Source organism: Mandrillus leucophaeus, unplaced genomic scaffold (assembly GCF_000951045.1).
Source record: "Mandrillus leucophaeus isolate KB7577 unplaced genomic scaffold, Mleu.le_1.0 Scaffold40, whole genome shotgun sequence".
In the NCBI taxonomy this organism is placed as follows: Eukaryota; Metazoa; Chordata; class Mammalia; order Primates; family Cercopithecidae; genus Mandrillus; species Mandrillus leucophaeus.
In genome coordinates, this window is record NW_012104254.1 from 1442396 (window position 1) to 1464687 (window position 22292).

The window sequence follows — 22292 nt, forward strand, 5'->3', positions numbered from 1 at the left end:
CTGATGTAAATGACGAGTTGATGGGTGCAGCACACCAACAAGGCACAAGTATACATATGTAACAAACCTGCACGTTATGCACATGTACCCTACAACTTACAGTATAATAATAATAAATAAATTTAAAAAAATTAAAAAAAATAAAAAAAAAAGTAAGTTCTATATTGGCATTTAGGGAAATGAACTACTAGGTAAAATATCAGAAGTTCCTAGTCTGGGAAAATGTCATTTAAATTTCAAGGAAATATGTTCCTTGAATTTTAATTCTAACCTTAAAAAAAAAAAAGAAAACTTGGAAAGGTTAAAATACTACATCAAATGCTATAATAAAGATACAAAATTGGTGACATAAAAGGCCATTCTTTGTTATAAAAAAAAATGCTGTGCTGATAATGCCTCATTCAAGTGTAATAGAATATTGATACAGGACGTTTTAGAGGTTTTTTCATTAAATACTATCATTCTGCCCACTGAAGTTCATTATAAACTATAATAATTGACAAATCTATTTATCTGATATAAAATCTTAATTTATTGAGGATCTTTAACAGTCTCAACAAATAAGTTCAATTTCATTCCAGTTATCTGCATCTTACTGCATTAAATAAAAAATAAATAGCTTAATAATTTTTTTCAAAGCCTATCATCCAGAAACGGTCAGGAGAAGACCAACATCAATCAACTTTTCAAGAAAGAAAAGAAAACAACAACAAAATAAGATCAACAATCACATCACATCTCTTCCTATTAAAGGTTTGGGGGAGAGGGGTCTCTATAGCCCAAGTTGAACAAAATGGTCAGTACATCACTAACAAATGGAACCTTCTAATTTATGTTTACAAAAGCTGAGTTATTGTTATCTTGATTATGTTTGAGAAAGTTGAAGGAACCAATTTATTTTCACTATTACCTGCTTAGAATCTATGAAGGAAACCTAAAGTTTTCCAAAAATTCATTAGGATCCCAAAAAAGTACTGTAAGAACTTCAAGAATTTCATGAATTTATGAAATGAGTAGTTGTCAATGAAGTTGTGCACTGAAAAGTTCAATGAATACCAATATCTACCCAGCTGATGAAATATATCACCAACATCCTAGAATTCCATGTTCAAACTGTTCCATTTTATTCCATTTCTACTACTTCAGGTCACTATCAGCTCTTGCCTAAATTATTGTTGCAGTCTCTTAGTCCACCCTTACATAGACCACCCATTTCACCACACAGCAGCCAGAACAACACAAGTAAAAAAGTAAAGTTCAAACTTCTAACAGGTGCTTTATAAGGCCCTTTATGATCTGAACTCCTCATGTCTTCCTGGCTTGATCCTTTACCACTACTGTACCCACTCCCACCCAATATACAAATACCAAGAAGACATGTTCTCCCATACACACACTAGCCTTCAGCCATATTCAGCTATCTGCAGTCCCTCAAAAGCAACAGTCAGCCGGGAGCGGTGTCTCACGCCTGTAATCCCAACACTTTGGGAGGCAGAGGTGGGAGGATCACAAGGTCAGGAGATCGAGACCACGGTGAAACCCCGTCTCTACTAAAAATACAAAAAATTAGCCAGGCATGGTGGTGGGTGCCTGTAGTCCCAGTTACTTGGGGGGCTGAGGCAGGAGAATGGCGTGAACCCGGGAGGCGGAGCTTGCAGTGAGCTGAGATCCGGCCACTGCACTCCAGCCTGGGCGACAAAGCGAGAATCCCTCTCAAAAAAAAAAAAAAAAAATGCAAAAAAAAAAAAAAAAAAAAAAAAGCTGCAGTCACCCTGAGATGCTCTGCATATATGCTCCTTCCTCTGGATTGTACTCTCCTTTTTTGCCAACTCAGACTCATCCTGAAGTCTCATTTTAAATGCTGTGTCCTTTGCCACTGACTCAGTATTAAAAAAATAATAATAATAAATGCCAGGTTCTATGTGATACCTTCTTTGCGCAACTCATTGCCACCTAGCCCCATCTGATGATCCATAATACCCTGCACTTGGCATCCACATAGCAATATTTACTCTGAATAATTAATTATTTTTCAAACTTTCTGTCCTAATCTAAGTTACCTGAGGGTAGGAGACAATGCCTTATTCACTATCATGTCCTTGGAATCTAGCTCAATGCTTGACCCATAATAGAAACTAAACAAATTCATTGAATGAATGAATGTATCATAAAAGGTATTTCATTCATAGAGGGGATACAGTTTTGAAAACTTTCATTAAAGAAATAGCATCAGAATTGATATTAGAATACGTTGATTTTTAAAAAAAAATAAGAAAAAGAAATAACATACCTGTCTTTCCAACTCTTGTCCTGTTATACCAGCCTCTACATGAGCCGTCAAATTGTTCTCATCAACCCAGAGAATTCGATTCTGTTGCAAAGGAAGAAAGAAATCTGATCTCCATGAACTACTAATATTTTCTCAGGAAATATAACTTCTTAATTCAAAGCAACAAGTGATAAGACAGTGATTAAGCAAGAAGGGTTCCCCTCAACCACCCACACTGGAAACCAAGTCCACTTATCCCAGACTATACAACATGATGACACAGTAACAAAGGCAGTATATTATGCAGGGGTTGGCTTAAAACATAGACTCTGTCTTTATTCAGATGTTAATTTAAATTAAACTCCTTCTCTTACCTTAGGCAAATTATTTAACTGTTTAGGCTTATTGTTTCCTCATTCGTAAAATGTAAATAGCAATAATACAGAAAGTGTTGCCTACAATAATTAAATGAGATACTCCATGTAAAAAAACAGCATATACAGGTCCTGGCATTGTGCAAATACTATCTGCACTATGTTAACATAGCAATCAGTATGTAATTGAAGAATATCAGAATATGACCATAAGATTAGAAAAAAAAATCTGCAAAGACATTTAAATATAGCAGATGGCATCCCTGCTTTATTTTTAATTCAAAACAGGGCCAGAGATCTCATGTACAAAACAAAGCATATCCCTGCCTTGGGCTCAAAAGAAGGAACTAAATTTCATCTGGCTCAACTTACCAAATGTATGACTGCCAATAAAAAATGTTATCTGGCATTCTTATTTGACCTAACTTTTACATATATATGAATTTTCATGAATTACTTTCTACTATTAAGAGCAGACTTCTTTCCCCTTTCTATCTGGCTGAGCAACTGGGTAACATATAGAACCTTCTTCTGGATCCCAGGGAAGCTTTCTTTCGACTTTCATATGCTCAATTTCACGGCAATAACTAACATAGATAAATCGACTTAATAACAAAAAGAAAAGAGCACAACAGACAATAAAAAAACAGCAGTTGCTACCTACATTCCAAATCTGAACACATATGAATAACCGCACTGCTTAATTTATGGGGTTGTGAAAAACATTAAATAAGATGATGTATGTGAATGCACTTTTAGTTTTATGTTACATAAAACTCATAATTATACTCTCACTATAAGACAATAGTAATTTCTTTCTTTCTTTCTTTTTTTTTGAGACAGAGTCTTGCTCTGTCACTCAGGCTGGAGTGCAGTGACATGATCTTGGCTCACTGCAATCTCTGCCTCCTGGGTTCAAGCAACTCTTCTGCCTCAGCCTCCCGAGTAGCTGGGATTACAGGCACATGCCACCACGCCCGGCTAATTTTTGTATTTTTAGAAGGGAAAGGATTTCACCACATTGGCCAGGCTGGTCTAGAACTCCTGGCCTCAGATGATCTGCCCACCTCACCCTCCCAAAGTGCTGGGATTACAGGCATGAGCCACCGCGCCTGGCTGACAACGGTAACTTTGATACAACTATGGTATAATCAGGTTTTTGGTCCTTTGGCAGCTAGACAAAAGACAGTATTATTAAATTGCAGAATGAAAAGACAAAGAATTTTTAATCTGATGGTACCTTATGTATACATCTTCTCCCCCAACAGACTGGCTCTTGAGGCAATTACATACTCATTCTAAATATATACCTTGTAGCTACCAAGAGTTCAAACATATCTTTTGGTAGAAAAAGGAAATTAAAAGCAGCAGAAAAAAACTTCATAGGCACTCACAGAAAAACCTAAAGAAAACATATAGGCTACCCTATTACATCCCATATACACTACCAAATCCATGTTAACATTCCAGAATAAGCTATTCTTCAGCTATCTTCTGAGGAAATAAATTGCCTTTTCTTAAAATCTGGGATAAGGAGATAGGTTAATGGGGAACTTTACAATAAAAGAAGTGCTCACCATCTGAACTTGATCAATTTTAGCATCACTAAAAGTGGGACAATCAGCTATTACACACCTCTATTGATGTTACGTGACACTTTTTTAAAAGCACATTACCATCTATGAAGGATTCTTGCTGTAAAAACAAAACAAAACAAAAGGCAATGCCTGAATCTAACTAGACTTTATATGGAAGTTCTATTTAGTGGACACACAGGGCTTAGACAAAAAGTTAAATGACAAGCAGCAGCAACAGATAAATTCAAAATATGACATTCTATACCACAAATAAACTTGTTTATTCAAAAGTCTATAACATTCAAAAGGAAAAAAACAGGGAGTAAGAGGAGGCTTTTACATAAAGTGAGACTTAAGAGCTACAATGGAAAGCTAATGTGAGCCTTGTCTGGATCTCCATTTGAACAAATGAACTATAAAATAGACATTTTTTATATTGAAAATTGAATGTAGATAACTACTAAATAACATAAAGAATTACTTTTGATTTTGCCAGGAGTGATAATAATAGTTATGTGAGAAAATGTCCTTTTTAAATGAGATTATACAGAAATAATTATGTGTAAAGTAGCATTGTGTCAGAATTTGCTCTAAACTACTAGAAAAAAAGAAAGATAAAGAAAGTATGGCAAAATGTTAATAACTATTTATCTAGAAAATGGATAAACTATTCTCTCTACTTAGGCGTTCGAAAAAAATTCAAATTTGGTAAAATAGCATGAAGACACATACCTGAGGGTAAAAGTAAACCTATCTTTTGGAGAACTGAATACAAGGGTAAAATGTAATGATGAAATACATTTAAAACAAAATGGATATTAGATTCTTTTTTCTTTATTGCTCAGGCTTGAATGCAGTGGTGTGATCTTGGCTCACTGCAACCGCCTCCCAGTTTCAAGCAAGTCTCATGTCTCAGCCTCCCAAGTAACTGGGATTACAGGCACACGTCACCACACCCGGTTAATTTTTGTATTTTTATTAGAGATGACATTTTCCTATGTTGGCCCGGCTGGTCTCAAACTCCCAACCTCAAGTGATCCACCCACCTCAGCCTCCCCAAGTGCTGGGATTACAAGTGTGAGCCACAGTGCCCAGTGGCTAGATTCTTTTTTAATGACAATTAAGGTGGAGCCAATAAAGACAATGTTTTAAATATATTTCAAATTATTAAATACCATTTGTGAAGTGTCCAAAGAAATAATTGTTCTTGTCTCATCTGCAGGACACATCAGGCCATATGAAACACTTGTTCCTCCTGCCAAAATAGGAAATAACAACTTTTATGTTTAAATATTCTGTTTTTAGCTATATTTCTAGGGCAAATCCCTCATATCAAGTACACAGATAGGGCCACTAGAAAAGTGATACCTATTAATACTTTGCAAAATACAATTTGCCAATGCTAACACACTAAAAGCAAACTCACCTTTATTTTATGCTGAGTGCCAAAATGAAGCAATATTATGGAACTGAAAGCAATGGGCTATGGCTCCATCCCCTGGATATGCCACACTCAAGTGAGGCCCCTAGCAATTTGTGGAACTCCAAAAACATGATTAGAAAAGTTCTAAGCTGATAATTACTGAGGAGAGGGAGCTTAAAAGAAAAAAAAGACTCATCCTATACAACTAGAGACATCATTACTTCCTACCACAATTATGAGATTCATTTATCATTTAAAATAATCTTATATTCTTATACAAAAAAGCTTTAATAAATTAGAAAAGAAACAAGTTTAAAATGTCTAGATTACGAGGTATTTAAAAACAAATTTAGATGTTTTTGGTGAAAAAGTGATTTTAATATAGAATAATACATAGAAGTATTTAAATATACTGTTGTCTTAACATTTACTGTCAAAGGAAAAATGCTTTCTTGATACCATTAAAGAACAATACAATGTTCTCTGTTCTTAACCAGATCTAAATCATCATATATCAGAATAAATTCTTGACGGATACTTCCATAAGCTCTACATGAAAGAAAACATGTGAAAGTCACCTTCCACAAGAAGTACAAGGGGTGTTAATCCGTAAGGTTCAGCGTAACTTTACAAAGTGAGATCATGAAGTGTCGGTTAAAAACGTGATGCCTGTGATCAGTAACTACTATTTGCTTGTTACGGTCATTTGGAATTAGAAAAATATTTCATAATAAATGGCATTTTAGTGCCTTTTTTGCATGAATTCAACAGAAAGCATCCGCTGAAGAGGGAATATGGAGCTTCTGGAATTGTTGGGAGTCTCATCACCATTCCTATGCTAATCTCAAAGGTTTATATAGGACATATTTACATTTAGCTTTTGAAAAAGAAAATTATCTCCACAAATATACAGGTTAAAAAGTAACTACTAAAGCAGAAACATTTTCTTATTCAGGCATTAAATCACAGCTTCAACTAGGACCCATAGAGGAAAAAGCCGTGAACTAAGGTATACCATGTCTCAAACAGTTTAAGGAATTCTACTTAGAACACAAATGAGCATCATCGACCAATTTGTTTGAATAACCACATCACAATTACAATAAGGTTTGTTTTCAGTAGGGTGATGCAAATATTTAAAATACAAATATTTTAAATAGAACAAATTTACATATCAAAATTCAAAAGGCACAATACCTACCACCAATTGGTATGATACAAAGGTTGTATTTGCAAGCTAGATTCACAATCTTAACTACATCATCATGGCATGCTGTTGAAGAAAGGGAAAATAAATTAATTACAGAGGCATGAATAAAATCTGATAACCTTGGCAAATAAGAACCTATGAAATTCTTTATCAAAACTTTTCCTTCATTTATTCATTCATTAACACAATGAGTTGAGTATTAAAACACTTTACCTTTTTAACTTTTCATTTTGAAATAATTTGACTTACAAAAAAGTTACAAAGACAGTACAAGAATTTTCCTTCATCTTACATCTCCAGATATCAACATCTTATGTAGCTACAGTCCAACTATCAAAATCAAGCAACTAACACTGATACAATACAATAAACTAATCTACAGACCTTATTCAAATACTTCCAATTGTCCTACTAACATCCTCTTTTCTAGACCAGAGTCAACTCGAGGATCACACCCTGCATTTAGCTGCCTTGTGTCTTCTTTAAAAATAGGCATTTCCTTAGTGTATCTTTAACTTTCATGACCATGACAGTTTTGAAGAACAGTGGTCAGTTATTTCATAGAATGCCCCTCAGTTTGGGTTTGTAGATGTTTCCTCATGATTAAGTTCAGGTTATATATTTTGGGAGTAATTCCACAGAAGTAATGTTGCATCTTTCTCAGTGCATTACATCTAGAAGCACATGATACTAACATGTCTCATTTCCAGTAATGTTAACTTAATACATCATTTGGTTAGGCCGTGTCACTAGGTTTCCCCACTATAAGGATACTGTGTTTCTTGCTGAAATTAATAGGTATTAATTGTTCAAATAATTTATTCAATATTCAATATTAATAGGTTCAAATATTAACAGGTATTAATTGTTCAAATACTTATTAACTTCAACAAGAAACACAGTATCCTTATAGTGGGAAAACCTAGTGACACAGTATATACATATTTTAGACTACATAAAATACCATGTTTCTCATCATACTTTCACCTAATTTTAGCACCATTGATGATTTATTGTTTAAACAAATGTTTGCAATATTGCACAAAATACACTGCACATAAATTCCTTTCCTTTGTACAGAACTAAAGAGTTCTCTTTATGCTTGCAAAAGTTATATAAGTAACAAAAAACTGACTGGAAGATTTTAAATGCCAAGCAAGAGGTACTAAGACTCAACTTGACTGGCAATAGGACATTAGTGGAGGTTCCTAAGGAGGGGAACAAGATGGCAAAGAGATTGTTTTGGAAAAGTCAATCTCCTGATATAATAAGAGATGGCATGCAGGAGTGAGACTTGAGGCAAGAAAACTATGCAAAACTCCAGTATTAGTTGCTAAGAGCCTAGGGACTCAGCAGGAAATAAGAATGCTGAGGAAAGCAAATGAATATCCATTTATGAATGCAAAAATAGTTCTATAAAAGTTGCAATTATCTTTTCTAAGGTTTGTGTAAAGCTAAGAAAACATGTCACTTGTATCATTCCAATTTTTAATAAATATCTATTTTCAAGCTTTCGGATTAAGCTTATAAAGCTTGCTATCTGTGGTAAATTTACTAAATAGAATACTCATTAATTAACAATTCACAAAATACCCAAAGATGTCTATTAAAAAATCTTCAACAAGGCAAAATTATCTTCTAGGAATGTCACCTAATCAAAAGGCTTCCTTAACCATGTTATCTGAAACTGCATCCATCCCACTACGCATCCTTGTTCACGCTACCCTCTTACATGCTTTTATTCACAGCACTTAACACTAACCAATATGTTACATATTTATTTGTGAATTATCTGTTTCCCCTCAGTAAATTCTATGGCACTTGAGAGCAGGGATTTTTGTTTTATTCACTGCTTATCCTCAAGTACCTAGCCTGTATTTTCACAGTCCTAAAGTTCTGGTGTTTAAGCCAATGAAAATAATGCATAAACACTAAATTTAATAAGTGAAGTAACTGTCCTTACTCTTAAACAAGCCCCAAGCATCCTATTAAGCAACACATAGAATTCCCATTCAGATCAAAGCCAGACTTAAAGACAACTACAACAGATTTCCTAGTTTTGTGTGTGTGTGTGTGTGTGTGTGTGTGTGTGTGTGTGTGTGTGTGTTTTGCAAGAATGAGACAGCCACATCCACTCTATGGAATACCACATTGCCTCAAATTTCTTCATTGTCTCAAAACGAGGCCTCCTACAAAGAAAAACTTGGACTTCATCGCCAGTAGGAAATTTACATTAAAATTAAATAAAAACCTCAGTGACTTAATAACTTGTTGGGAAACTATTTCCAAAGAAGTCATTACACTAGGATATTGAACAGAATAAAACTATAAACTTGATTTATCCAGGAATACACCATTCATAGAGATTCTTGAAGTATGGAAGAAGCTGGCAAAAGGATTATTGAATTAATCTCCCAAGTGTGTATGGGAGACTTAAACGGGCAAGAAACATGAGGCATGAAAACCCTTACGGTTTCACAAAAACCTAGATATACACTGAGAAGGAACTGATTTGGAAATTGGGATGGAAAAAAAGTGGAAGAGCAATGGTGCAAGGGAACCAATAAAATGGGAGGGATTTTACAAAGCAAAGAAACTTTTGTGAAATATTGTTTACTACATCTGAGTTTTTGAGAATATTTGGATTTCTTAAAGCAAAATGTACTTTCACTATATTATTCTGTTTTTGTTTTTGTTTTTTAAGAGATGAGGGACTTACTAGTCCACGTTAGACTCGAACTCTGGGCAAGTGATCCTCCTGCGTCATCATTCTGAGTAACAGGGACTACAGGAACACACTGCCAAGCCCAACTCTCTCAGTATTTTAATGTTGAAAGACAGGAAGGAAATACCTAGAAGGTACACTTGAAAGGAAATGCCTAGAAGGTACACTTGAAAGTTCTTATTAAGATACATCAAAGGATGGCCTATTAGGTTTCTTGTGGGAAGTGAAAACTGGTAAATTTTGCTTTCACGTTTTCCAGTAATAAACAGAATAAACCTTCTCCAAATCTTGGTAGAGAAGTAACCTAAAGCTACTAAAAAACAGGCAGGCAAAACAAAAATATTTCTTCTATTGGAGAATACCTTTTCCTCAGGAACAGTTAAAATTTCTATACTAAACTAACAGAGATGAAAGACTTATTTAATAAATATTCCAAATGCATAGAATAATATACTAGTATCAGGAAAGTAATTTCATCTCTGCTACATATGCTCTTAGATTTTCCTCCCATGTATCTCACCTGCCTCTTGCCCCCACATTAAAGTATAATTTTTCCCTCAGACAGTCCCTCCAAAGTAGAAGGATCTCATTTAAGAACTGAGAGTCCATGAATGATCCAATTTATTAAAAAATAAAATACGTACTCTGAAAAGGAAGATCTGAAGATAAAATGAATCAGAAAATCAATAGAACTCTTTAAAAAATGCAATAATGGACAGCAAGGAACACTATACCTGTTCTGCTTTAAATTACCTGCTAAAAGAGATGGGTAAAAAATCTCAGATTTATACTCACTAAGAGTAAAATTACAACACAAAGCTCATCCATCCCCCGTCCCAGCCAAACGCTAATAATTACTCAAAATTTAATTATTCATTTCAAACATAGTATGCATATATATAATACATAAAACTTGTTTGACCAGGCTTTTTAAAGCTCACAGCTGATATCAACAAATTATTACTAATATTACTTTGCAGTACTCAATTATATTAATAATTCTATATATCTGAATGTAACACTGACACTAATTTCATGAAGCTTCCAAATTATCCAAAAATACATTTTTCTACTGACATCTCAATAAGATCATTTACATTTGAAATGATTATTTAATTATCAGCAACAAAATGAATTGTTAAAACCATTAGTTCAGAACAACCAGGTCAAGAAAGAGCTTCAAGACTGTTATGTAAACTCTCTTAAAAATACAGCAATTTATATTTTTTACAACTCATATGCCAAAAAGTACATATTTCCAATATTAAATTAACTTAAAATTTAGCAATACATTAAATTAATGATACAAGGAGGGGAAAACTTACTTGGCCATAAAACTATATCAGGAATTCGCTCAAACATTCCTTCCCTGAGCAAAAATATCTCATGAAGACAATGACCTGTTTTGTGGTTAAAAAAACAAAAACACAAAAACAGCTTAAAATATAGAAAATTTTTGTTAAAAATAAATAGGGCTAATATAAAGTAACTTACCATGAGCTCTAAATACTCGATCATCTGCCTCTTGTGAATATGAAATATTAGTTTCTTTAAGGTCATGAAGAAAATCTTCGTTTACAACAGAAGGAGGTATATCACTAGGATTTAAGGATGCCTAGAAAATAAAATTGATTTCTTTGACTTATTTTTAGACAACGAATTTTGGGTACTTAAGTTAGAGAGAATGATTACAAAATGTAGACTTTTTAAAAAAACATTCAAAGTAAGGCTGAAGCATAGGAAAATACAAAACAACATATACAGAAATCAGCTTTATGAGAGTAACAAATTACAAATGCTCTGGTTAATCGCAATCATTTCTAAAGATTGTAATCAACAGGGAAGATAGCAAAGTATCAAATCTTTCATTTCAGATTAAGGAGAGTGGGAGAAAGTTACTTGACTTGTACACTATCTACACTTAATCTGTCGATAAAATTTAGCATTTCTGGCCGGGCGCGGTGGCTCACACCTGTAATACCAGCACTTTGGGAGGCCAAGGCAAGCGGATCATGAGGTCAGGAGATCGAGATCATCCTGGCTAACACAGTGAATCCCTGCCTCTCCTAAAAATACAAAAATTAGCCGGGCATGGTGGCGAGCGCCTGTAGTCCCAGCTACTTGGGAGGCTGAGGCAGGAGAATGGTGTGAACCCAGGAGGCAGAGCTTGCAGTGAGCCAAGATTACGCCACCACACTCCAGCCTGGGCAACAGAGTGAGACTCCGTCTCAAAAAAAAAAAAAAAAAAAAAATTAGCATTTCTTATTATTCAATTGCCATTTTAAAATGATCAACAGAAAGCCTCAAAATAGGTAATAAATCCGTTTTTATACAGCTGCTTTAAAACTCACAACATAATTATAAACTTGATATTCAATTTCACCTAACAGGTAACTTGAAATCTAATCTTCAACTTCAAAGTTAAAACTATGAGTCATTGGGCATGTCACCCAACTTCTAAGAGCCTTGGCTTCTTCATCTGTTAAATGAGATTATCACCATAGGGCTACTATAAGGAAGGCAGGTTAAATGTGATAATTTTTGTGAAAAGCACCTAATAGCATGCCTAGAACATAGGAAGAGGTCTATAAATGGCTGGCCAAGTAAAATCTGCTATGGGGGATGGGGGGAAGCTATCATACGGTATTTGGAAAAAAGAAAATATAAGAATATGCAAAGAACAAATATGATACTTCCATATTAATCTCTTATTAAGGTACTGCATAAAAAATACTTATTGAGTGGTTGCTATAAGCTAGGCACTCTTCAAGGTCTTGATACAACAGTGAGTTAAACAGAAAAAAGTATTTTGATCTTGTGAAATTTATCCCATAGGAGAAGGAAATACTAAAAGAACTCCAACAAAATATATTAATATTTTAAGTAATTAAGAACTGAAAAGGGCTCAAAAACTGGTGAAATCTAACTATGGTATGTGGATTGTATCAATGTCAAAAAGAAGTAATTGCAAATAGTCAAGAGATCGAGAGAGAGAGAATTTAAGAGATAAAAAGAGAGACCTCTAGGAAAAGTTAAAAGATGGCTTGGGAGGGGTAGAATTAGTTGTTCAGCCTAACTTAATAACTAGAATAAAATAACTGTGGATTTTTAAATAAACCCAACAAGTACTCACCAAATACCTATATCACTTAATAACAAGTTGGATACAGTGGAGAATATTGTATAAGACATAGCCCCTGTACTTATGGAACTTATATCCAGTTAGAGAGACTGGAATACAGAATACTACGCTACAGCAAAATAATAATAAAAACACAACAAAAATAATAATAAAAAGAAATGCTAAATATTTCATTAGCTTCATATATATACATACAGTTTAAAGTTTCCTAATTCTACTTTCAGAAAAGTGAAACTACATGAACAAACTAAAATCCTCAATCGCTCATATCTTAATCAAATTTTTACTTTTTATAATTCTTCAAATATTCTAAATGTCCTAATATTAAATGTGATTTTACATTTTTATTTTAAATTATTCTCCATTAATCCTAGATTATGGTCAGTCTACTAAATAATCTAAACATCACGGCAACTTATATTTCTGTAACAAGCACTCTTTAAGGAAGTAAATAATTTGCACTTCACTATTACCCTGTGAGAGGCAGAACAAATAGTTATTACTCCCAATTCTAAAAATAATCAAGGCTCAGAGAAGATAAAAAGTTTGCCAGATAAATCTCAGATAAATTGTGAGACTAGGGTCTAGATCTGTGACACAGAATAACTGTCCGTAACAGTCTAACAAGGCCAATATAATTAATAGGCTTTATAACAAAAAACATGACAGTTGCAGGGAATCCAATATAACAAATTACAAAGAGAAATCATATTAATTTGGGTTTAAAAACACAGTTAAATGTATTAGTAATAATTTTTGTTTGCTTACTTTAGAGGTAGTTTTATGCTCCACACTTACTCCAAGGATATTTTGGATCCATTCTTTAAATGTTGGTAAACCCATGCCACTAAGAGGGTACCTAAAGTACAAAGAAAGTAAAAATATTAGAGCAAAGTATCTTCATTTAAATTTAAAGCTTAAATTCTGCTTCCAGTGATGGTCAAGCAGTTACTATCAAACCAACACTTTCACATGTAACTATAAACTCTGAACAAAAACAAAACAAACAAAACCCAGCTATCTAAAGGCAGTATAGACAGACCAAAAGCAGTCAAAAATAGGGCAGAAGGGTGTGTGACATTTGAAAAAAAGCAAAAAATACTACATAAGTTCATAAGTTTCCAGTTTGGTTTTGTTTTTTACATAAGTTTTAGCTTTATGGCAGGCCCCAGCTGGTGCCTCAAAAGGTAATAAAAATGCTGAAAATTTACAGTCTTCCTGGCTTAAAGAACCAGACCACAGTGTTTGGGGTGAATGCTGCATCTGGAAAGCATACTGGGAAATCACAGAAAGAAGCAAGTAAGACAGGAACCTATCTATCAGCTCTCTCCAAATGTCTGGCTGACTCTTAATGGCATGTACAGAAAACATACTGGAATATTCTAGGCAGCCCAGTTAGGCTTAAAAAAAAAACTGGACAGACAATTCAGCTGCTCACCACAGGGGGACAGAATTTAGAGTTTCAGATCAGTCAAGTTAATTGCTTGATTTAAAACAAATTTTTTAAAGGTCTCCTCAGAGGAGTATAACAGAATCCAGAGTTCCTACATCATGTACAATGTCCAAAACACACTCCAGTATTACTAGACAAGAACAAACTGTAAAGTATGAGTCATAATCAAGAAAAAGGACAATTAATGATGACTGACCCCAAAATGACCCAAGATACTGGAAGTAGCACACAAGGGTTTTAAAGCAGCTATTGTAGCTATGCCAATGGACAAAATGGAAAATGTACTCCCAGTGAATATTAGAAAAAAAAAATCTTAGCAGAGAAATAAAAAAACTATAAAAAAGAACACAATAGAAATTCTATAACTGAATCTCTGACACATTCCACTGGCATCTCATTACAATTTTAATTTGAATTTTACTGAGTACTTATGAAATTGAGCATCTATTCCTATATCTACTGTCCATTTGGATATCCTCCATTTTGAAAACCAGTTCAAGTCTTTTGCTCATTTTCCTCCTGGGTTATTGTTCCCTCAATTACATGTAAGAAATCTTTATATATTTATAAAATGAAAGATATATATATTAGACATTTTCTCTTACTCTGTGATTTATCCTTTCACTCTCTTAAAGGAGTCCTGTAGTTTGGATACCGAACCCTCCAGAACTCATGTTGAAATCTGATCCCCTAGTGGGAGGTGTTTGGGTCATGGAGGTATATCTTTATGAACAGATTAATGCCCTGGGGGGGAGGGAGAGAAGTGTGAGTGAGTTCTGTTAGTTCCCACAAGAGCTGGTTGTTTAAAAAGAGACTGGCATCTCCCTACCATCTCTCTCTTGCTTCCAGTTTCACCATGTGATCTCAGCACATACCAGCTCCCCTTCCCCTTCTGCAGGAGTGGAAGCAGCTTGAGGTCCTCACCAGAAGCAGACCCTGATGCCATGTTTCTTGCACAGCCTGCAGAACCATGAGCCAAACAAATCTCTATTCTTTATTAATTACCCAGTCTCAGGTATTGCCAATAAAATAAAAAGGTGACCACCTTCAAGATACTTGAACTTACAGATACAGAGTAAGCGTTACTATCATGTATAAAATTTAAAACTACCTTCTATCACTAAAATAAAGTATATATATCTCTATATCTGAATGCACAATATTTATTTAACACTCAGAAGACTGTACTTAGCATTGCAGAATATATGGAATTGGTATTATGACTCCTGTTCTTAAGAAACTTACAACCTAGCTTAGTCAAAGCTGCAGCAACATTTAATTTGTGAGATGAACACACGGGCAGAGAACACGAAACTTTAACCAGAGATGTGATAAACAGAAAACTAAGCATCTATACCAATTGTTGAATCACAGTGACTACTGAATGGATCTTCTTCTTTTCCATGACTGAAGATTAGTTTGAGAACATTAAATGGCTTTTTTTGTAAAATATAAGATGAGATCAATTTATCACTTTCCCATAGTGCTGAAATAGACTATACTATAGAAGATACAGAATCAGAACGAGTTTTCAAGGCCAATGAAATTTCTGCGGACAAAAATTATCCAAGAGGGAAGTGCACATCAGGACGGGCAATGACTAAAGACAAAGTGACTCTTACTCTGGGGCAGCACATAAGAAGCAACAAAAATATTAGTGTATGTTGCAGGAAGTCAGGGACCCCAAACAGAGGGACCAGCTGGAGCCGCGGCAGAGGAACATAAATTGTGAAGATTTCATGGACATTTATCAGTTCCCAAAATTAATACTCTTATAATTTCTTATGCCTGTCTTGTCTTTAATCTCTTAATCCTGTTATCTTCGTAAGCTGAAAATGTACGTCACCTCAGGACCACTATGGTACAAATTGATTGCAAAACGTGTGTTTGAACAATATTAAATCAGTGCACCTTGAAAACGAATGGAATAACAGCAATTTTAAGGAACAAGGGAAGACAACCAAAGGTCTGACTGCCTGAGGGGTTGGGTAGAACAGAGCCATATTTTTCTTCTTGCAGAGAGCCTATAAACGGACCTGCAAGTAGGAGAGATATTGCTGAATTTTTTCCCAGCAAGAAATATTAATAATTAATACCCTGGGGAAGGAATGCACTCCTGGGGGGAGGTATATAAATGGCCGCTCTGGGAGTGTGTTTTATGCAGTTGAGATAAGGACTGAAGTATGCCCTGGTCTCTTGCAGTACCCTCAGGCTTATTAGGGTGGGGAAAAGATCCCACCCTGGTAAATTTGAGGTCAGACTGGTTCTCTGCTATCGAACCCTGTTTTCTGTTGTTTAAGATGTTTATCAAGACAATATGTGCACAGCCAAACATAGACCCTCATCAGTAATGCTAATTTTGCCCTTTGCCTTGTGATCTTTGCTTTGTCCTTTGCCTTGTGATCTTTATTGCCCTTGAGCATGTGATCTTTGTGACCTACTTCCTGTTCATACACTCCCTCCCCTTTTGAAATCCCTAATAAAAATCTGATGGTTTTGCAGCTCAGGGGGCATTACGGACCTACCGACAATGTGGTATCACCCCTGGCAGCCCAGTTGTAAAATTCCTCTCTTTGTACTCTTTCTCTTTATTTCTCAGACTGGCCGACACTTAGGGAAAATATAAAAAACCTATGTTGAAATACTGGGGGTGGGTTCCCCTGATAAGTATATACAATCATCTAGCCTCAGGGTGAGTTCCACAATTGCTAAGCAATTTAACAGTCTTTTTATAATCAGATAAAGCTTCAATTAAAAATTATGCCATCAAAAAGACAAAGTCTAACAAACTCAAATTCTCCATTTATATACTAACTTGTGATTTGTAAGTACCAAACTAATATATAACACCCATAAAGTCAAAAATAATGACATTTTTCAAAAATTTTACTTTATAGAAATCTTCAGGGACTGAGATGGCTGATTAGAAGCAGCTGTGGTCCACAGCTCTCATGGAGAAGAATGAAAATGGCAACTGAATTCAGCACCTTCAACTGAAATATCCAGATTCTCACACTGCGACTGACTAGGCAGACAGCTCAACCCATGGAGAACAAAGAAAAGCAGGGTGGGGCGATGGTCCAACTGGGAGAAGCATGGAGCCAAAGGAACTCCCACCCCCATCCAAGCAGAGCAGTGAGAGATTGTGCAACCCCACGAGGGAAACCACATTTCTCCCACGAGTCTGTAACCTGTGGATCAGCAGATCCCCTGGTGACCCCATGCCACCAGGGCCTTGAGTTCAATACACAGAGCTGTGCAGAGTCTCAAAAGAACAGTCACTCCGGCTCACACAGTAACCCAGGAGTTTTACAGACTCCGCCCCAGGAATCCCAGCAAGGTGGGAGATCCATCTGCTCACTTTTCTAGGAGGGGGACTGAATCCAGGGATCTAAGCAGCATTGTTCTGCAGGCCACACTTTCACCTCACAAGTTAAGACCCACTAGCTTGGAATTCCAGTCAGACAGTGCAACAAGCTGGAGACTGCCTGAGATGGATGAGTTCCCTGGAGGAGGAGCAACTAGCATTTCTGTGGTTAGGTTGACTCAGCTGTTCTAGCCTGCCAGTTCCAGGCAGTCCAGGTGGTCAGAACAAGAAGGAATCCCATACAATGCAACACAGCTGCTATGCCAGATTGTGGCCAGACTGCTTTTTTTAAGTGGGACCCCAATCCATTGCTCCTCATTGGGTGGGGACTCCCTGTGGGAATTTCAGCAACTCGAGCCAGGGTTACACAGACAGAACTCTGATCTCTCCCTGGGACAGAGCCCCCTGGGGGAGAGGCAGCCGATGTCTCTGCAGTTCAGTTGACTCAGCCTTTCCAGCCTGATGGCTCTGAAGAGTCTAGGCAGTCTTGACATGGAAGGGTTATCCCCAACATGGCACACCTGCTCCAACAAAAACCAGCCATCCTATTCCTCCTGACTGGGTCAGAGCTCCCAACAGGGGTCTCCTGACACCTCCTACGGGAGCATCCAGGCCAGCAACAGGTCACTACCCACCCTGGGATGGAGCTCCCAGAGGAAAAAGCAGGCTGCCATCTTTGCTGTTTCACAGCCTCCACTGGTGATACCTCCAGGTCTGGGAAAAATGAGGCAAATAGGGTCACGAGCAATCCCCCAACAAACCACAGCAGCCCTACGAAAAAGTGGCTTGACTGTTAAAAGAAAAACAAACAAACAGAAAGTAACAATAACAGCATCAACAAAAAAGACCACACAAAAATCTCACTCAAAGGTCAGCAACCTCAAAAAATTGAAGCTAGATAATCCCACAAAGATGAGAAAGAATCAATGCAAAAATACTGAAAACTCAAAAAGCCAGAGTGCCTCTTCTCCAAATGACCACAATACCTCTCCAGCCAGAACTGGGCTGAGGCTGAGATCATTGAATTCACAGAAGTAGGCTTCAGAAGGTGGGTAGTAACAAACTTTGCTGAGGGAAAGGAGCATGTTGTAACCCAATGCAAAAAAGCTAAGAATCATGATAAAACAATACAGGAGCTGAAAACCAGAAGAGCCAGTTTAGAGAGGAGCATAACTAATCTGATGGAGCTGAAAAACGCAACACAAGAAATTCACAATGCAATCACAAGTATCAACAGCAGAATAGACCAAGTGGAGGAAAGAATCTCAAAGCTTGAAGACTACAGTCTTCAAGGCAGACAAGAATAGAGAAAAAGGAATGAATAGGAATGAACAAAACCTCTGAGAAATATAGGACTATACAAAAAAGACTGGACCTATGACTGATTGGGGTACCCAAAAGAGATGGAAAGAATGGAACCAAGTTGAAAAACATACTTCAGAATATCATCCAGGAGAACTTCCCCAACGTAGCAAGACAGGCCAACATTCAAATGCAGGAGGTCCAGAGAACCCCAGTAAGATACTCCATGAGAAGATCAACCCCAAGACACATAATCACCAGATTCTCAAAGGTTGAAAAGAAGAGAAAAAAATATAATGGGCAGCCAGAGAGAAAGGCCAGGTCATCTACAAAGGGAAACCCATCAGACTAACAGCAGACATTTCAGCAAAAACCCTACAAGCCAGAAGAGATTGGGGGCCAATATTCAACATTCTTAAAGAAAAGAATTTCCAACCCAGAATTTCACATCCAGCCAAAACTAAGCTTCATAAGAAAAGAAGAAGATACTTTCCAGACAAGCAAATACTGAAGGAATTCATCACCACCAGGCCTGCCTTGCAAAAGCTCCTGAAGAAAGCACTAAATATGAAAAAGAAAAACTGTTACCAGCCACTATAAAAACACATTTGAAGTACACAGACCAGTGACACTATGAAGCAACCACATAAACAAGTCTGCAAAATAACCAGCTAGCATCATGATGACAGGGTCAAATTCACACACAATAAAAACCTTAAATGTAAATGGGCTAAATGCCCCAATTAAAAGACACAGAATTGCAAGCTGGGGGAAGAGTCAAGACCCATTATGCTGTCCTCAAGAGACCCATGTAACATGGAAAGACACACATGGACTCAAAATAAAGGGATGGAGGAAAATTTACCAAGCAAATGGAAAACAGAAAAAAGCAGGGGCCGCAATCCTAGTTTCTGACAAAACAGATTTTAAACCAACAAAGACCAAAAAAGACAAAGAAGGGCATTACATAATGGTAAAGGGTTCAATTCAACAAGAAGAGCTAACTATGCTAAATATATATGTACCCAATAGAGGAGCACCCAGATCCAAAAGCAAGTTCTTAGAGACCTACAAAGAGACTTACACTCTCACACAAAATAATGAGAGGCTTTAACATCCCACTGACAATATTAGATCACTGAGACAGAAAATTAAAAGATATTCAGGACCTGAACTTAGCTTTGGATCAAGCAGACTTGACAGACATCGAGAGAACCCTCCACCCAAAAACAACAGAATATATATTCTTCTCATAGCCACAACACTTACTCTAAAATCGATTACATAATTGGAATTAAAACACCCCTCAGCAAATGCAAAATAACTGAAATCATAACAATCTCTCAGACTACAGCACAATCAAATTAGAATCAAGACTTTAAAAAATCACTCAAAACCACAAAACTACATAGAAACTGAACAACCTGAATGACTCCTGGGTGAAACTAAGCCAGAAATCTAGAAGTTATTTGAAACTAATGAGAACAAAGAGACAAAGTACCAGAATCTCTGCAACACAGCTAAAGCAGTGTTAAGAGGAAAATTTATAGCACTAAATGCCCACATCAAAAAACTTCTAGTAGAAAGACCTCAAATTAACAACCTAACATGACAACTAAGAGAACTAGAAAACCAACAACAAACAAGCCCCAAAGGTAGCAGAACACAAGAAATAACCAAGATCAGAGCAGAACCGAAGAAGATAGAGATGCCAAAAACCGTTCAAAAAGCCAATGAATCCGGGAGATGAGGGTTTTTTTGTTTTGTTTTTTGTTTTTTTTGAAAAAATAAATAGGTAGACTGCTAGCTAGACTAATAAAGAAGAAAAGAGAGAAGAATCAGACACCATCAAAAATGGTAAGGGGGATATTACCACTGACACTACAGAAATACAAATAATTATCAAAGAATACTATGAACACCTCTATGCATATGAACTAGAAAATCTAGAAAAAAGTGGGTAAGTTCCTGGACATAAACACCCTCCCAAGATTGAACCAGGAAGAACCTGAATCCCTGAATAGACCAAGAATGAGTTCTGAAAATGAGATAGTAATAAATTGCTTGCCAACCAAAAAAAGCCCAGGGCCAGATAGATTTACAGTTGAATTCTACTAGAGGTACAAAGAAGAGCTGGTACCATTTCTACTGGAACTAAATTGAAAAGGAGGGACTGCTACCTAACTCCTTTTATGAGACCAGCATCATCCTGATACCAAAACCTGCCAGAGACGCAACAACAAAAAAGAAAAATTTAGGCCAGTATCCCTGATGAACATCAATGCAAAAATCCTCAATAAAATACTGGCAAACTGAATCCAGCAATACATCAAAAAGCTTATCCACCACAATCAAAGTTGGTTCAACATATGCAAATCAATACACGTAATTTATCATATAAACAGAACTAAAGACAAAACCACATGATTATCTCAATGGACACAGAAAAGGCCTTAGATAAAAGTCAACATCCTTCATGTTAAAAACTCAATAAACTAAGTATTTAAGGACCATACCTCAAAATAATAAGAACCATATATAACAAACTCATAGTCAATATCATACCTGAATGAGCAAAAGCTGGAAGCATTCTCCTGAAAAACCGGCACAAGACAAGGATGCTTTCTCTCACTACTACTATTCAACACAGTATTGGAAGTTCTGGCCAGGGCAATCAGGCAAGAGAAAGAAATAAAGAAAATTCAAATAGGAAGAGAGGAAGTCAAACTGTTTCTGTTTGCAGATGACATGATCCTATATCTAGAAATCCCCATCGTCTCAGCCCAAAAGCTTCTGAAGCTGATAAGCAACTTCAGCAAAGTCTCAGGATACAAAATCAATGCGCAAAAATCACTAGCATTCCTATACACCAACAACAGGCAAGAGGAGAGCCAAATCATGAATGAACTCGCATTCACAATTGCTACAAAGAGAATAAAACACCCATGAATACATCTAACAAGGGAAGTGAAGGACCTCTTCAAGGACAACTACAAATCACTGCTCAGGGAAATCAGAGAAGACACAAACAAATGGAAAAACATTTCATGCTCATAGATAGGAAGAATCAATATTGTGAAAATGGCCATACTACCCAAAGTAATTTATAGATTCAATGCTATTCCCATTAAACTACCATTGACATTCTTCACAGAATTAGAAAAAACTATTTTAAAATTCATATGGCATCAAAAAAGAGCCCGTATAGCCAAGACAATCCTACACAAAAAGAACAAAGCTGGAAGCATCACACTGCCCAAGTTCCAACTATACTACAAGGCTACCGTAACCAAAACATCATGGTACTGGCACAAAAACAGACACATAGACCAATGGAACAGAATAGACATCCCAGAAATAAGACTGCATACCTACAGCCATCTGATCTTCAACAAACCTGACAAAAACAAGCAATGGTGAAAGGATTCCTTTTTTTTTTTTTTTTTTTTT

The 22292-nt window shown here is 36.2% G+C and overlaps 1 protein-coding gene across 2 annotated transcripts in view; it reads right to left on the reverse strand.

Annotated features, from left to right (window-relative positions):
- AGPS (alkylglycerone phosphate synthase) overlaps window positions 1-22292 on the reverse strand; it is a 175811-nt gene that overhangs the window by 113057 nt on the left and 40462 nt on the right. For both annotated transcript variants that reach the window (XM_011991846.1, XM_011991847.1), the window contains exons 3-8: window positions 13489-13579; window positions 11073-11193; window positions 10904-10978; window positions 6845-6916; window positions 5396-5475; window positions 2291-2371 (exon numbers count right to left, since the gene is read on the reverse strand). In XM_011991846.1, coding sequence (XP_011847236.1) covers window positions 2291-2371; window positions 5396-5475; window positions 6845-6916; window positions 10904-10978; window positions 11073-11193; window positions 13489-13579 — 520 coding nt within the window. The remainder of the gene's footprint in view (window positions 1-2290; window positions 2372-5395; window positions 5476-6844; window positions 6917-10903; window positions 10979-11072; window positions 11194-13488; window positions 13580-22292) is intronic.